Genomic DNA, 18,026 nt, shown 5'->3' on the forward strand with positions numbered 1-18,026 from the left:
GAAATCACATGCAAAAGAAAGCATAATTTCTCTAATAAGCATGAATCTAAGATGATAGCAAGCACACCAATTACTCTGAAGTACACCTGGAAGGATTTTGAAAGCAAATTTAAAGTAAAAACAGTTGACATAGGCAGATGATTTGAAATACCAATCTAGAAAGCTCACTAAAAGCAAGTGCTTACATCTGGAAAATGCAATCAAAGTCTAAAGAGATTAGGCTGAGATGATGTAAAGTTAGAATATTACATGCAATAAGCTTGTTGCTGAAGGGCAGATTTGCTTCTTTTACATCCTTTACTGGAAAACAAAATAAAACCTAATTTAAATGTTATTTTAAGGCAGGTTGATGATGTCAGACTGTAAGGAAATAACAGACATGGAGATTACTGTTCAGCCCCTGATAAAACTAAGCAGTGACCAACATATCACACTGATCATCCATGTAATTTTCATCATTCTTAACTCCTTCCAGCCATCCTTCTCCTATCGTGACATCAGCATCCTGGCTTCCTGTTCAGTGTCTGCACCAACTCCTTTAAGTCTAAGGGTCTGTCCAGAAGAGAAAGCACAGATTTTAGCAGCTGACACCTTTGAGCTACCAAGTACACCCAACCCAGCATCTGTCAGTCCTCACTACAGCACGAAAACCAACTTGAGGCACAGAAGCTGTGGGTATCAGCCCAGAGGCTCTGGTAGGACTGTCCCAGGCATTATGCAGTGACAGAGGAGAGCTGAGCCTTAGGGGAGCCCAGCATGCTCATGGGATGGTGAGCAGCAGAGAGAAGCCAGTGCTTCTCTCCAGGTATTTGTAGCTTTAGCTTGGGTAGTCCATCTTCAACATCCAAATCCTCTCACTTTCTTCCTTTTCTTACTATCAATATGGATTTCCCCTGGGTGTCCAGAACAGTTAAAGCCTTTTCTACTAATGACTCGTGCCATTCTTTTGCCCTACTTGAATGGCAGGAAATTAAAGGTGAAATACTACGTGACAACTGTAGGAGAACACATGAGGATAATGAAACTGGTCAACTACAGCCTGATTCAGACACACCACAGCCACTCAAATACTGATTGGTGACATTCATCCTCTTATCATCAGTAGTCATAAAAAATTCCTTCTGCAAATAACCATCTTTTTTCTTTTTTTTTTTTCAGGGCTGCCTTAAATGAAAAACCCTAAGGCTAACTGGAACATGTGATGGCAACTGGTCACAGAAATGACCCAGAATCATCTTCACTCCTAAATATCTAACTTTATTGCTTTTATGTAGGTACTTCATTTCTCCAAAGTCTTCATAACCTTTTCCAGTTCACATAACAACCTCCAACAAAAACTTTCAAAAGTTACCACTTAATTCAATAATGCAAGAATCAAAAGTTGTCACTCCTAGTTTACAACTAACTCCAAGTATATTCTTCAGTCATTGTCTAATTGTCATTTCAAGACAACCTTGTTCATGCTTGAAAAATAAAAAAAAAAAAAATTAGCAATCATTTATCAACCACAAATCTTGGCAAAAGCTATTTTTCTGGAGGGGAAATGAAGCTTCTCCACAGAGACAGTAAGATCAAAGTCCATATCTTAAGTATTTCACAGTCTAAACTAAATAAAGGAAGAGATATAAAATACATTGAAGGTTCAAACTTTAAACACTATCTTTTTGTTAAAAACATAAATTAATATAGTACCTACACAATAATAGTTCATAAAGTGTGTGGCAGGAATTCGGGCAGAAATCTGTTTTACTGAATAAGATACAAAATAGTTGAAAACCATACACAAATTAACCATGTTCCCAACAGAAACGTGGCCGAAAGGCTGGCAGAGGAAATCTTCCAGAGGAAACGCCTGAGACGATTGTTGAAAAAAAAATAATACAAAAGTCAAGTGGAAATCAGCATGGAAGACCTTGGAAGGAAATGCACTTAAGAAACGGAAATTGCTATACAGTATTTCTCTGCAACCCAGAATAAAGGGGAAAAAAAGGACATGAAACATTAAATTGGGATAGGCTCAAAAGAGTTTCAGCATTTCAGTATTGTACTGATGTTAAGCATTGTGCAGAAGAATGTATTCTGAGGAGCCTTGCAGGATTGTAAAACTTGGGCCTTAAAAGACTTAACAGCCACCAAAACTCTGAGTGAAAAGCAACTGTGGGATCACAGATCACAAAGGCATAGCAGTTTGTTTAAGTGAATGAAAACAACATCTGCTGTATGATTTCACTACCACAGCGCATTTCTCTGCTGCTTTCCAAGGCACTGACACAATTCAATTGAACTGATTCTTAGAGAGACACTGCGCTCACCAGTAGCACAAACCAGCAATGATCCTCTGGATCTTTTCTAAAGAAAGCCCTGAACTTACACATTGCTACTGCTAGCAGCAGCTTATGGAGATACCATTAAACTGGTATGAATAGAAGCACATTGCTAACATTTTTTCTACATTTTTGCTACTAAACTGAAAAAAATAAAGCAAAAAGTTTTGTTTCTCTGATTTTCCAGGCAGTTTACTCACACACTGGGGTCAGAACATTGTGTATAGTTTATTCTTTCTGCTTATACAGCTCATTTTCACAACTGTGAAAAAGACTTTGAAAAAATAAAAGAAAAAAAAAAGACAACACATCTATTTTCATTCATGAACAAAATATTACCTGGAGCAACTCTGAGTTAATATATTTGTGGATTTTTTTCTTAATTCTGTAGGATTTAAAATCTAAAAAAAAAAAAAAAAAAAAAAGGTCTGTATACCGTAGAAAAAATGCAGGAATACCAGTAGAAATACACCTGGCACCACCGTGCAACAGACCCAAAGCAGCTTGGCTGCTGCAGTCTGGGGTCAGCACCAGACCTGGAAGTCTCTGGCAGGAAAGCAGCACTACAAATTCCCTCCAGGAACAATCAAATTTGTAATGAGACTCACACAAATATGAAAAGGTTTGCTGTGCAAGAAAGGGTAAGTACTTGTAGAAGAAAAATACACTCATTTTACCTAGAAGTAATGTAAACTCTCTGTGACAACAAATTCAGTTCATCAGTTCTGTTGGTCATTTTAGCTTCCTGTTGCAGATGACCCATTTGATTTCAGAGCAAGCCAGATCTGCAAAGTGTCTTCCTCAAAGACATACAAGTAATTTTTCAGTTATCTCAGGGTTTCCTCAATGACACTTAAAATACCCATTTGAAGGGCTCACAATAGCATGCTTTCCAGTCAGGAAGCAGCTCTTTGCTTGAACAAACAAATGGCAAACAAATGGTGTTGACAAGACAGGATGAAGAAAGAGATGTCATTTGTTCATCAGGTTAACACAGAAATACCTCTGTCCCAAGACTGAAAGTGTTCAGACTAATTTTAATGCTCAGAGCTCTAAAGGACTTCTTTGAGCTAATACTGTATCTGTTTCCCAGATGCTGATTCTTGTTCAAATGAAAATCCTTATCAAACTGGAATTAGCAATTACTAAAAATCCAGCCTACAGAGCAGTGGCATCATGAGCTTACTGCAAATAAGGAGCTCATTAAAGCATTGTATAAATCAAGAGCTTCTAGGGTCATGTCTTATGACTATTAAGTTGATACCTTGAAACCCTACTAGTTGGAATACATACAAAATTCATATCAAATTCATACAAAACATACCGACGTTCAGCTCACCCCTAACACCATGCGTTTTCCTAATTCTGTTTGTCTGCTTTCTTGTCCAAAGGTCTAAATCTTGCCTTCTCAAATATAAAAGTTAAGTCTCAAACAAACATCCTGAACCTCACCCAGTTTAATCAGGCCACACTTGTTCTTTTTTCCAGTTACTCTGTTTAGAGAGGAGAATTGCAGTATTACCTGGACTTGGCTAAGGAAAAATACCTTCCTGTTCACAAAGCCAGCCAGAGATTCTTGAAGAGACACACACTCTGCACATACCATTTCAGAGTCACTCCAAGGACAGTGCATTCAGAAAACACATCCACATCAATCAAGGAACAATGTAAAACCAAATATAAGAAACTAAAGCCTCAGGACACAGCTGGGAAATAGACATGCTGCTGGACACTAACCTCAAATTTGAAATAAAGTTTGGAATTTCCTTCAGGAAAGTGCTGCAATGTGCAGGGCAGGCTGAGTCACCAGTTGGTGGAGAAGCAAAGAACTGAAGAGGAGAAATCTTGTAAGGCTGAGGAAGGGGCACAAAGGGTGTAATCTCACCACTGAGACTGACAGAGAGAACAACTTCTGCCTCCCGAACTCCAGACATACTGAAGTAGGTACTCTGCTAGAGGATGATGGACCTGACTGTAAAGGAGATAATGATCCTAGAGATGCTGACTGCAGTGATCATTTAGAAACATCAGTTTTTCAGTCACTGGTCACAGTGTACATGCAGCATATTTCTTCAAGGAAATTAATTTTTAGAAACAGAAAAAAAATATCATGGTTAGACACTTCGTTTTTTTGAGCTAGCACAAAAACTCTGAAAATTTATTTTTGAAAATTGCCTTTTCAAGTACAAAGAAGGGTCTGTGCCTGAAATCTTAAATCTAAACAGTACCCAGCAAAATCACTGAGCCTCTACGCAGAGCTTGCCTATATAGGCATATTCAGATCAATTAATGGTAAATGATTGGCACTAAAGCAGTGTTGCTCTGGGTTGGTTTTTTTTATTGCAACGTTCTCTAGAATTTCTCTCTTCCTCACACATTCTTTTTCAACTGTAGTACTTCCACAAAGACAGAATAACCAAGCACCTTTAATTCATGCAGCAGCTCAGCTTCTCGGCTAATGGACGGAAGAATGAGTGTAATTAATGAGGCAGGTACAAAGAGCCTCCCAGCTAGAAGGCAATCTAAGGTAGGTAGCTTTGCCCTGATAGCCACTTGCAAATGGGTTCTCTTCTAGCATTATCATGTCCTGTTTAGACACACATTTTGAATTAAAAGAACTCTTTGTATTTTATAACCTTTCATGAGCCACAAACCTTTCCATGATCCTCTTGAAATAGTCAGAGAAACAGAGAAACAGTGTGTGAGCACTTGCACATGTTGCAAGACAAAACAACCATACGCTGCTGAGCTGTTGGGACTGAAGACAATTCCCAGACTTATTTGAACATTTTTGCATCAATAATTAAATCTTTCTTCTTTAAAGAGAAAAAAAAATCTTTCCCATTTATCTGTGAAAGGCACCAAAAAATATAGAAAATGCATTACATAAATAGCAGTTTCATACACACAAGACACAGCAAACCCCAGACTGAAGACTTTTTGTCTTTCAATTACGACAAAAGTTTTTAATCTATGAGTAAAAGCTCATTAAAAGTAACTTAAAAGTCAGCAGTGTTCCTTTACAATCATTTATTTTACATTAATCTTCCTATTTCTAGCTACAAATATATATTCTGCAAATTCATATCATGGAGTTCATAAAACTGTCTGCCTCAGTTTGGACAGAAAAAAATTAAATTGTACAAATGTCACCATTTGGAGTGGCAGATGTCCAACTGCTAGCTGTACAAGTACTGAATATGAAGCACTAATTATAGAGTAATCAAATGCTTTGTTAAACCATATCTAAGAATTTTATTGTCACTTAATAACTACACATATATTAGTAGATAAACACACGTGGTCCATTAGCACAGCATCTGCCAGGTTTTAAGCATACCCATAACATGATGGATAAATAAGAACTGATGATTGGAGAAATCAACTTGCCAAGAGCCTTTGACCCCATCTTTCAATGACGGCTTGTGGGAAAACTGAAAATTAAGCTGTCATGAGATCAAAGGAGAGCTGCATCATGGATGAAAGATAAAAAGCAATGAAGAATTAAAAATAATATAGAAATCATCAGTGGTGTCAAAATGCATCAAAACTGTGTGACAAGACTATCTTTAGGCTAAAGCCAAGAATGTACTTTTACAGCCTAGGAAAGTAAATAAGTTAATGCAACAGTATTTGCTACTGATTCAAAACCAAATAGAAAGAAACTTTAAAAAAGTGACAGCAGAGACCATCTGGCTTATGATTTTGCTTCTGCTATATTATTTTTTGGAGAAAGGAACCCCTCTTTCAACTTCTTTTTGTCCGCAGCACAAAAAGCAAGCTAGAAGTGTTCATCCTAAAATGCGCTGCACAGCTGAGCACTGTTCTGCACACTCCACTTGACTTTACACTCACCATCAATTAGTTTTATGCTTCCTTCACCCTCTTGCTTGCAGTATCTCCTCAGTTCAGGGAGCTCCCTCAAGAAGCCAAATAAATTTCCAGAGGAAAGTTGTGATGTGGTTTCCTCCAATGAGGTCATTAAATTTACACACTCAAATCTCTTTCAGTCTTAAAGTCTACAGGTCTGTGACATTGTCTTCTGTTAAAGCACTCTTTAGAACTCATCTGTGTCATGTCCTCTTTAAATCACTCCATCTCAGTCAGGCAGTTGGGCTGATCACACCCAATTAAACTTGATGATGTTTCCTTCATCTGCCACTTTATCACTGAAAGAACAGGAAGAGTTCTTGAAGGCAGACAGTTGGCTTTATTTTAGTTTTTTCTTACTTTCACTTAGAGAGTACCTAGGCCAACAATCTCTGGCTGCTTTCCAAAGCCTCTGGCAAAAAAGGCAAAATGCAACAAGACACCCACGAGGAACAAGTGACAATACGTATGTGGCAGTACAAATTCAACATTAATGACATTATTCTAAGTTTAAGTAAATTTTGCAAGTTTTTATGTTTTAGAGTAATGAACTCCATAGAAAATAGAGATCTGTGCATCTCTGGCAGCTGTATTCTCTGAGCAATGCCTAAAAGGGAACAGCAATATTTTTGTGTCACTGTTCACGATGTCAAGAATGCTTGGACAGCACTCTATGCCATCCAATGTATGAGGTAAAGAGATATCTCACATTGAAGAACACAAGTCACCATAATCTTATCTCAATCTCTTGTCTGAGGCAAAAATCAGAAGCTTGAAGGAAGCGGAACAAAAATAGCTAGAAACATGGGCAGATTCTCATGACATGGGTGCGTTTTTTTCCTAAATAAGAGTCCCATAAGGAAATCCCAGTTACAAGAAGTCACTTACAAGATTTCTAATGAAAACAAAAACTAATGGATTTAACTCTGGTAATGATAATAATAACAAAAAAATTTCTTATATGAAGATATCATAACATGCTTAGACAAGACCAGAAGCCAAAAAAGAAACAAATTTCACCAACTCCTTGAGAAGCCTGAAGCAATGTTCTAGATGCTCACTGCTGTAAATGCCAGCATAAGGATATACTATCTCTAAACCTGTCATGTTGTAGATGATGTATATTACTCACAGACAATGATAACTCAAAGCAACATAACTGGAAACATGACTCAAGTTTGATCCAAACTGGAACACAGCATTCTGTTGATAATAGCAACAAATTCGCCCCCATAATTCTCCTGACTGAAGAATTATAAGCCCTCATGTACCACACAGGGCTCCTTTTAATCTAAAATATTTGTTTGAATTTATACTACTCTGCATGCTTTCAGCAAAGGGAGTATGTGAAGATTACTTATATTCACTCATCATATTCTACACGAGAAACTCTTCTTACAGGGATGACTGAATGCAAGAAGGGTAAGGCTCCTGTGATAGACATTCACGTCAAAACAGACCCCAAAAACTCAATGCTACGTGGGCTCAACTGGCCTGAAACATCAAGTCTGCTAAAATAAGGAGTAAGCTGTAGCATTTGAGCGATAAGTGCTAAAGCTCAGAACTTATATTTGCCCTTTTTCTATTGCCTGTGTGGGAGGATGGCGGGTTTATGCTTTACTATTTTTTCTTAATCAAGTGTACAAAAGTTTGGATAATTCAGCTTTCAAGAACCGGGACCTGGAAAGGCTTAGATTAAAGAAGGAAAAAAAACCCCATGTCTACTACTTGCCCTCCAGCACACAGGAGTCAATCAATGAGAAACCCTGAAAAAGGAATTACTCCACCATACAATAGGTTCGATCAGCGGGGGTTATAAGACTCATTTTAAGGCTTAACAGAGTTAAGCTTGCAAAACAATTCTTTTTAACTGGTTTTCCATTTCAATTGGTTTAATATTCTACAGACGCACAGACGGATGTAGAGCAGTTAGTCATCCACCTCCACAGGGGAGAAAAAGTGACTAGATGCAGACTCAGAAAGGCAAGAAAAAGTATTTTTCATTATTTAAAAAAATGAACTTTGGAATAAATGCCACTGTGTTTGGGATACATCAAGGGAATTCAAGTATTAAGTGCTACACCACCACCTTACCTCACTTCCCCATCTCTCACTACATACAACTGATAAGCTGCTATCATTTACACTAGTTCTTTAAGGAGTAAAGCTCAAGGAACTGCATGTGGGCTTTTGGAACACAATGTAGCAATTTTGTACTAAAAGTAGTATGTCAAAACCAAATTGCTCAATGTCACAAAAACGTAATTTGCACAAGCTTTCGTTTGGTTCTTTAGCCTGCAACCTATTTGGTTTGGACCTGCCAGTATTCTTCAATCTTTGGGCCTCCAAGGTTTCTTAAAAATTATTAGTAACAAACATTTCATGCAAAAATTTTTACATGCAATCAGCTGTACCTGATTCATACCAAGTCAGAAATGGATTTTCACTCTTCTGTAATGTAAAACTTCAAATAATATCCCCAGAACACTTATTGTCTCAGACCCTGAAAGCACTCTTAGAGAACCACTGCTGAAGAAAATCTAACCCATCTTGGCATCTGGACTGAAATTAGCTGCTGTTAACCCTACACCACAGCGGGCTTACTTACTGTTTTGCATTTTAAACTTAGACCATTTAAATGCTTTTCATTACAGCACACCCATTATATACAAGTTTTTTTCAGTGCAACTAACAGACCAGCAAACTGTGGTCCCAAACACCAAAACTGTAAGGAGGGACCAGACCTTGTATAGTTACTCCCTTTTTCTTCAGAACACAAGCCTTTCTGCCTCCCATTACTCTCATCCTCATCTTCCTTCTCCTGAATAATCCAAAAGTAGACAAAAAGTATCAGTTAACAAGGCCAACAGTGTGGGGATTATTTTAGAAATTTACATGCTAGTCAAATTCATTTTTACATTAGTGAAGAAACAGAACTTCCTCTTCCCTATGAGAATTATCTGCAAATTATGCTTGACAAAAAGGAAAACACACATATACATACTGTGCAAAAGTCTATTCTATTTAGACTTCTAAGTTTGTTCCTTTTTAAGAGTATTTAATTTTGTTTCCCTTTCAGTCAGCCTGCCTCTTCTCAGCCATAAATCTACACACTAACTTCCTTTTTCCTCTGAGCTTCTAAGCTGCTTATGCTGCCGTTGTTCATTTCAGATCCTGTTCTTCCAATTCCTACACACTGAACCCTCTTTCACAATTATTCACTTTGGATCCTCACCCATGTTGGGGTTTGCAACCAGGAGTCACAGCTTGGCATGGAAACCCAGAACCTTCCATCTTCTGCATGCCAAACTCTTCCAAACCACTGCTGAAGCATCCCAGCTATGTGAAAGGCCTCCGCAGATTGCCCACTTCAAGCACTTCAGGGTAGGTGAGCCTGGTCACTTTAGCACCCAGGGCCCTAACACTTCAAAGGCAGCTACGTACCTTATGCGTGTGAAAATTTTTTGTAGTACAGGGCGTATGCCAGTCAGCGGCACATAATTATAACTGCTACACCCTTTAAAGTCACTGCCCAGGACACAAAAATATTTAGTTTTTCAACAAAACCTCAGTGACATAGGGCTTGATATTTTATCACCTGCAAGACACTCCTTTCTCAAGCACCTGATGGATCACCCTGTAGTTGAAGCCCCTTCTTTCTTTCCTTAAAACATGCCAAATCCTGACTGTTTCTGAATAACAGAGTTTTGAGGTCAAACCAATGGCCTGCTCTCTTGCCAGTACTCTGAGCTGTCCTAAAAGACAATCACATGAAACAGAGAGACCCTTGAAGCTTCCCTGAACTCCCACCACCTGCAGCAGAGCCACCTGATTGATGATGGTCCTCACGAGGCACCAAAGACCAGCTGGGCGAAGGTGTCATTCCTGGGTGAAGCATATCTTGCATAGGAAGATACCTTTTCTCTCCCTGAGCAGTTTCACCTGGTTTGACAGTCCAGGCTGGGCAGATGGTTCCACCTCAAGGGGAGCAGAGTGAGGAGTGACAGGCCGAGCACGACTCCAGCGAGAGTCCCTCTTCACCCCTGCCTGTGTGCCACAGAGCCAGCCCAGCTCCCAGGATAACCCCCAGGACACACCTCACGGGCCACCCCAGCCCAGTCACCGCCGCAGGCCCCCGGCACCCCCACCCTGCCATCCCTATGGACACAGGCCGAAAGGACACGCTGGGGAGAGAGGGGCTACACCATCCCGTGCTTCCGACGCGGATTTGTGGGGAAGGCGGTAAAAAATACCTATCTCCAGCCACCAGGGCTGGCTGAGATGTAGCAGCACCTCACCCCGCAAGAAAGAGGGGCCAAGGAGGAGGAGGGATTCCCCCGCCGCAGGGAGAGAGCACGAAGGGTTGCGGAGAGGGAGAAGGAGGCGGCAGTGGGACGCGGCCCCCAGGGCCGGGGCAGGACCCGCGGCCGGAGCGGCCACTCACAGAACTCGGCGATGTAGTAGGAGACGGCGTAGTTCTCCTCGCACCACTCCAGGGTGGAGGTCGGCGGACCCCAGTAACCCTCCCGGTCGGCGGCCGGAGCCATCGCGGCGCCCGCTCCAGGCTAGAGCGGAGCCAGGGCACGGGGCAGCGGAGGGAGAAGGGCGCCGGGCCCGAGCGCGGCGGCGGCGGCGGGAGAGCGGGCGGGGCCGGCGCTGGGCCCGCCCGGCGGGGCGGAGCCGCGGTCGCCATGGGGACGGGCTGCGGCCTGTCGGACGGAGCAAACGGGGGCGGAGAAACACCTTGTGGTGAAAAACGTGGATGTGGGGAGTGTGTGGGGAAGCACCGGTACCGGACGTGTTTGGCTCTCAGGGGGTCCGCGCGATGCCCCTGTGGGGATGAGGCGGGACGTGAAACATCACGGCGCTCTCCTCAGCCGCTTTTCAAGCCGGTCTAGGGGCAGTGAGGAGGTTTCCTCCCTCAGCTTACCATTCCGTTTTTCTTTATAGACTTCATGAAGGGTTTGTGAGGCGAGCGGGGCAGCGTGGCCTTCATGTTGTTGAAACACAGCTTCACAGCATCGTAGAATGATCTGGGTTGGAGGGGACCCCTGCCATGGATAGGGACACCTTCCACTAGACCAGGCTGCTCCAGGCCCCATCCAACCTGGCCTAGAACACTGCCAGGGACAGGGCACCCACAGCTTCTCTGGAGAACCTGTGCCAGAGAAGTGTCTCACCACCTTCGCATTGAAGAATTTCTTCCTGAAAGCAATGAAGAGGCAAGTGCTCCTCATACTCGTGGGCTGGGAGAAGGAAGGAGGCTTTTTATAGCACTGCCTACTAAATGGGGGTTTTCCTCTCCTCTGATGCCTTATTTAGTTTCCTCAGTGCTTACTACGCATACTATACTTACACCCATAATATGCAAACTGCTTCTCAAGCAGAGTTGGTATCCAGAGGCAAGTACAATCTAAAAACGGAAAGACTTGAGACATAAGGGAAAAGAAAAAAGTGTACCAGTAAAGGTCTGATAATGCTGTGTGTGTGTTTTGCGTTTCAGAAGGCGATCCAAAGACTTGAGTAGAAGCTTCGGGCAGACCTTGGGGGCTGTACACAGTGCTTACACCCTGCTGGCCAGCAGGATTTATTACACCTGCATGCATACACACAGACTTCTTTTTCCACATCTTTTTTCTTCTCACCTTTCCTCCTGTAAGCTAAGAAATGCCAGTCTAAACACAGACCTTTTCTACTCTAAATACATGGCAGAATGTATACATCTGTGTTGAAGACCATCTTGCCTTCTGAAGTTCAGTTTGTGTATAATTGCTTCCAGCATCAGGTAGAGATGCATTTAACATATATCACTACTTTTCATCATGCTATAAAGCACTAAAATAAAATTTATTTTAGTGATGGCAATGACAATACACCTAAATTGTCAAAACATCATCAAAATGCCTGTGGATTTTTATATGCAGACCTGTCTTCCTATATTTTTCAGACCTACATTATTTCCACAGATTTAGAATTTCAAGATTGGGGTCAGACTGATCAAGATGCATAAAACTGACTGTAAACAATGAGGAGGATTCTGGCCTGCTTGATGCACTTTAGCTTTTCAGACTTTTGAAGGTTCAGTTTATGTAGCAAGAAAGTTTGTAGGGCTCTGATTTTTGTTCTCATGATAAACCATTTTAAGATTAGAAGTTCTTGACAGAAAAATAACTAAAAATTTGAAATTGCAGTGGCTCAGAAACTATGGAGAAACCTATTAAATATTTTAAATATTAACTTATAGTTAAATATTAAAAAGTAAATATTTACTCAGCAGGAGCAATTATGGCAAAAACATGGAAAAATGTAGGCAATTTTTATAATATTGAATTACAGGTGGCTTTAAATAAATAATTTAAAATTTTGGTGTTTGTTTCTTTTCTCATCACGTGCATGCTGGCCATGAGAAGATTTGCCACCACACTAGAAAAAGAAGTCAGACATGAAAGTAGCTTTAAAATTGGGCAAGATTAATGAAGGGTTTTATGTGGTAGATACCAATAATGTAGATTGTCTTCCATTCTGATTTCCTCAGAAATACAAGAAAAAAATCATAGCTAGGCCCTGATTTCAATCACTAGGGAATTTTCATTTATTTTTCACTTTTGTGGAGTATTCTCCATCACAAAATCCATTTACTTCTGACTTCTCCTGTGGCTTGGTTCTCTGCTTTTGAACTCTGGCAAACCTTTCAGTCACTGCACTCAGAAGGATAGTATTGAAGAGGCAGCCTCAAATTATTATAATAGATGATTTTTTTCCCCCTGAAAATATTGTGTAGAGGTAAACTTGATTTCCACAAAACCAACTTTGACTGCTTCAGCTGATACAAGAATACATATTAAAATCAGTACTTTTCCTCTGTAACCTTGAGCTACGCTTTGTTCTGTCCATTACTGCACTGGATATAATGTGACAGCCTAAAGTTCTTTGCATCTAAATGTGGTCTGTCTGATTAAAGGATCAAACCTACCCCATCCAGGCGTTGGGTCTTCTTTATCTGATCTGTACAACATATGGAGGGAATGTCTTTTTTTCTGCAATAGCAAAAACCAAACAGAGCTACTGAAATTCTTATTTTCAGTATTACTAAAAATGTGTTTGTCATGCCAATGGAGTAGTTTCCTGTGGCCTCAGGTTACCTGTGGCAAAGGATCCTCTTTCCATACAGTTTAATGTTGCCCTGAAACCTTATGGCTTAATTGGTCGGTGCGTGGTTGAATAATGTCAGTTTACACCACTAGAGGGATATGTCCTGTCACTTTAATGTGTGGATGCAGTAGTATTTTGCTTGGCAAAGGGAAAGGACTGCTGCTCAAGAATGGCACATGTTCAGCTCCTTGTGATTAGGTAAATTCAGGGAATGACACCTTAGGAACACTTTTATCTCTCTCTGCTCTGTGCAAACACTTTATCATGGCTTGTGTTGCTGGTTGTTTTATTTCTGCATAAAATGAGACCTAAGAAGCAGATTGTTTAGAACTCATTATGGAGACATATGTTGGGGAAGATTGTACTTATTCCCTCTCATCAGTGTATGTGTGCAAAGGGGAAGATAAAATTTATATAAAATCTTGAAGATGTTTTCACTGCTTGGTTCTCATGATGTTAAAATAAAGATATCAGTCATAAAAAATAAAACTGAATTTTGTCCTACGTATTGCCTGCTCAAATTTTACAGATAATTATCCCAGAATGGTTTGGGCTGGAAGGGATCTTAGTACCCTCTACTTACAACCCCCCACCCCCACCATATGCAGGGACACCTTCTAAAAGACCAAGTTGCTTAAAGCCTCAAACAATTTCAGGGATGGACATCCACAGTTTAATTGGACAGCCTGTTGCAGTGCCTCACTACCCACACATAAAATAATTTCTTCCTAGTATCTGAGTCTGCCTTCTGCCAGTTCAAAACCGTTTCACATTGTCCTAAGACTCCATGCCTTTGTCAAAAGTCCCTCTCCTGCTCTCTTGGAGCCCCTCTAGGTACTGGAAGGAGCAATAAAATCTCCCTGGAGCCTTCACCAAGCTGAACAATCCCAACTCTCTCAACCTGTGTCCACAGAAGAGGTGCTCCAGTCCTCTAAGCATCTTATGATCTTGTCCCTCTTCTAAGGCCTTTTTTTTATTGGGTCGTACCATTTACACCATCTTAGGTGTGGAATCCTGAGTTGTGACTCTCAGCTCTAAAATCTTACTTTCCAGGATAAGGTTGGTTTCTAAATACTGCATTATTGGCAGTTTTCTTAATTGCCTAGTCTATACTAGTTACAGGGAAAGGGCATCAACACCTCTAGATTCTGCAAGCCCAATCCTGTGTAACATGGAATTTATCCCGTTGATTTATATGCAAATATCATGAATAAGGTCCTAAAAATAGGATTATAAGAGGTTGAATCAGACTCTTCATAATGTACCCTGAAGTTTGAGGGCTCTTTATGAGCACTGGTGCCAAGATGATGATAATTAAACCTGGAATAATATCATAGTAAGTCATTGGCACCTGAATGAGTGAAAAAGAGAAGTTGTTTCCTGACATGAAGAAGGATCTGATCCAAGAAACTCTAATGGACTTTAACAGATCTGATTGCCTGCTCACTGCTAGGTAAAGCAGAAATGCCTGTGCTGGAGTTAAATGGAGTCAGGCATTTGTAAATTATCATCAAGGGGACTCATGTCCTGGAATCACATAAATATTCATAATTTCCCCAGTGTAATATGGCTGTTCTTAGTCATATTCTCAAGGCTATTGTTGTATTTTGGCAACTGATTGCAGTGGTGAATGACAGGATCATGAATTGCAGCTCTGTGGATGCTGTGAGTACCCAGCACTGATGGGCTCAGATATTAATACAACCATCTGAAGAGTGTTATAAAGGATTGATGGAAACAGGAGCTCTGGAGTGCAGATATTTAGGGAAGGAGGCGCGACTTGCCAGCGACAGAATATTCCCTCATGCAGAGGATGGTTCAGTCCTAGAACTGATCTCAAAGCAGATTTTAGGGAGGTATTTTCTCCTCTCCACCCTTTTTCAGCAAGAGACTTTCTGCTCCAGTCTATCAAGATGTACTGCAAACCCAAAAGCTGAGGCAGTTGATACCATGCGCAGCAGACCCTATTTTACCAAAATGAGGATGTGTGCTTTCTTGTTGCAGTGGATTAAGCTGAAGCTTTTCTGCACCTGGTGGTTATTGCTCTGCAAGCACGCAGCCTGCGTAGGTGTCTCCAAACACCTGCAGCTTTCAACCCATTGTACTATTATGAAGTAAAATTCATGTCACTTTGCACGAATTTTCAGGGTTGAAATTGGTAAGGGAGTAGAGAAACCTGCTGTTAATCCATTCCCAAGGGAGAAGCAGTTGACACAGGGCGAATTGTGGAAGGAGAGCTCTTCTCTACTTATCAGAGCTTAATTCACCCTTATATGTGAATCAGAGCCCTTACCAGCTGTAAAATGTCTATGGTAAATGTACACTGGATTAAACAGAAACATCAAATGAAAATCTGTCAAGGGAAGGAGACTTTTCAAAAGCACAAATGGCATGTGCCTCAATCTCATTGACTCTCAGTGGAGTCTGGGAATTGGTTTGCCTTTGTGTTTTGGAATTCTTCTAGTACTTTAAAATAGCAAAAGCAAATTCCATAACAGTTCATTGTTTACACTTGTAAACAGCTTTCTCTGTAGGAAAAAGCATAGCAAGCTGTCTTTTGCTGCCTGCTAATTTACATACACAGATCTCAAAATAAGGAGACTCACACCAAGTTTGTAACAATATTTAAGTGTGTTTATTTCAGTTTGAATCCTGCTTTACAGGCTCAGTTCACTTTCATAAATGCTGGCATCTTGTGTCATTGGAGATTCTTTCAGAGCAACAGCTGAAGGCCAGGCAGAATGCCCTGGGATCACTGGAACTTCTTTACATCCAGTGTCATATCCTGTACGGTGCTCAGGTGCTTTATCTCCAAGGGCACTAAATGTCTATGATTTTATGAACTGAATTAAACTTAGATGTCTGGCTTTTTTGGCTGGATGAGGTTAGGTAAGGTCATGAATCCCAGGTCTTTACTCTCTTCTAAAAAAGGACTGCTTTGGTTTGAGATCAATGAAGCTCCTGTTAGGTTTTCTGTACTCACAGCATCTATGTAAGGTGCATACCTAATTGGTTCTTGGACTTGCTTTGACCTCAGCTGGCTGGAATTGAGGCATTTAAGGGAAGAAATCTCACTTATAATCACAGAATCATGGAATCCCTAAGGTTAGGAAAAAACCTCTACATCACTGAGTCCAACTGCTAATCTCCACCACCATGCTCACCGCTAAGCCATGCCCCCCAGTGCCACATCCACAGGTTTTTTGAACAGTTCCAGAGATGGTGATTCCACCACTTCCCTGAGCAGTCTGTTGCTTCTGTATATTATAACATTCATTGGAGCCACTTTTCCTTAGGACAAATTATAAATTCCCTATTTGAAATCTGGGAGGAGAGATATCCTGGAGGATGAGAGCCATAGAACACAGGCTCTCTGCAGTGCTTGAACAGCACTGAGTCCATTTGGGATGCAAAATGACAGTAGAACTTTTTGGATGGTGAGAATAGGAGCAGCACTCCTCTCTTTTTGTTCCTATCCTAGCTCCCTTGTCATGAATGGAGACAAGAAAGAGTGTGGAGGAGAACACATCACTAGTTCTCTCCTGCAATCAGTTCTTTTTGGGGAAGAGAAGGGAAGGCACCAGCAGCTTGCAGTTAAGGTAGGAATCTATACATAGTATTGTGATATTGCTGTGGCACAGGGGTAAGAAAGTTGTTTTCCAACAAATTTATTTTCAACCCTGCAGGAAATATTTTGGAATGTTCATGTTTCATGTCACTTGACAGTGTTCAAAGCCATTGGGAGGATTAGGCAGGAATTTCCTGGTGATAGTGGCTGCCTTGTGCAGGTGGCCATCAGCAGCAAGCTTTGGGGTGTCAACATCAGTTTGCTAACCTGTCCTGCCCAGGCTCTTCAAGCTGAGTCCTTCTGCCATCTACATTCATACTGCTAAAGTTTCTGGTATCACTGATTTCAAGTGTGAATTCCTGGTGTGTATCTGTTCTTCCCAGTGAAATTGAGTGTACGATCACAGAATCATAGAATGGTTATTGTTGGAAGGACCTTAAAGTTACCATCTTGTTCTAACATCCCTGCCATGAGAGACAGGGTCACCTTCCACTAAACCAGGTTTCTCAAAGCCTCCTCCATAACTGGCCTTGAACACTTTCAGGGATGAGACATCCACAGCTTGTCTGGGGAACCCATTCCAGTGCCTCACCACCCTCACATTAAATGATTTTTTTCTATGATTTCCTACTATGCACATAAGCATACCGTCTTCCAGTTTCAAACCATCTCCCATTGTCCTATCACTGCATGCCCCTGTAAAAAATCCCTCCCCAGCTCTCTTGTGATCAATTGGAGATTGGTCAAGGACAGCTCAGTGACCACCTATTGCAGGAATGGAAGTCCCAATGATATAAGGGTTCCTTAAGGCAAATTTTGAAGGAAAAACATTGTCAAGAAGCAGGAAACTGGCTGGAAGACAGGCTAATCTATGAGGGAGAAGGGCTGAACCTTTTTTTTATCTGAAAACAGCAGTAGGAACAGATTTGGAATAATTAGCTGTTGCCAGTGTTTCTGCTTTTCTTATAACTTTCAGTTTAAAGAAGAAAGCACCCATAAACCATTCATCACCTGTATTTTGTGTAATGAATTAGTTAGTGTCTGAACATGGAAGGTAATTTATCATACTCTATAAACCTTGTCTACCCAATTGTGCACTGCTTGTCACTTGG

General features: G+C 40.9%; 1 protein-coding gene across 1 annotated transcript in view; it reads right to left on the reverse strand.

Moving 5' to 3' along the window:
* The window catches only part of ACER3 (alkaline ceramidase 3), a 56,217-nt gene extending 45,383 nt beyond the window's left edge, over window positions 1–10,834 (reverse strand). The window contains exon 1 of the mRNA XM_039701084.1: window positions 10,639–10,834. Within this exon, the coding sequence (XP_039557018.1) occupies window positions 10,639–10,741 (103 nt within the window). The 5' untranslated portion in view covers window positions 10,742–10,834. The remainder of the gene's footprint in view (window positions 1–10,638) is intronic.
* Window positions 10,835–18,026: the final 7,192 nt, after the last annotated feature.

This window comes from Passer montanus, unplaced genomic scaffold, assembly GCF_014805655.1.
Source record: "Passer montanus isolate IOZ18808 unplaced genomic scaffold, ASM1480565v1 scaffold149, whole genome shotgun sequence".
Taxonomy (NCBI): Eukaryota; Metazoa; Chordata; class Aves; order Passeriformes; family Passeridae; genus Passer; species Passer montanus.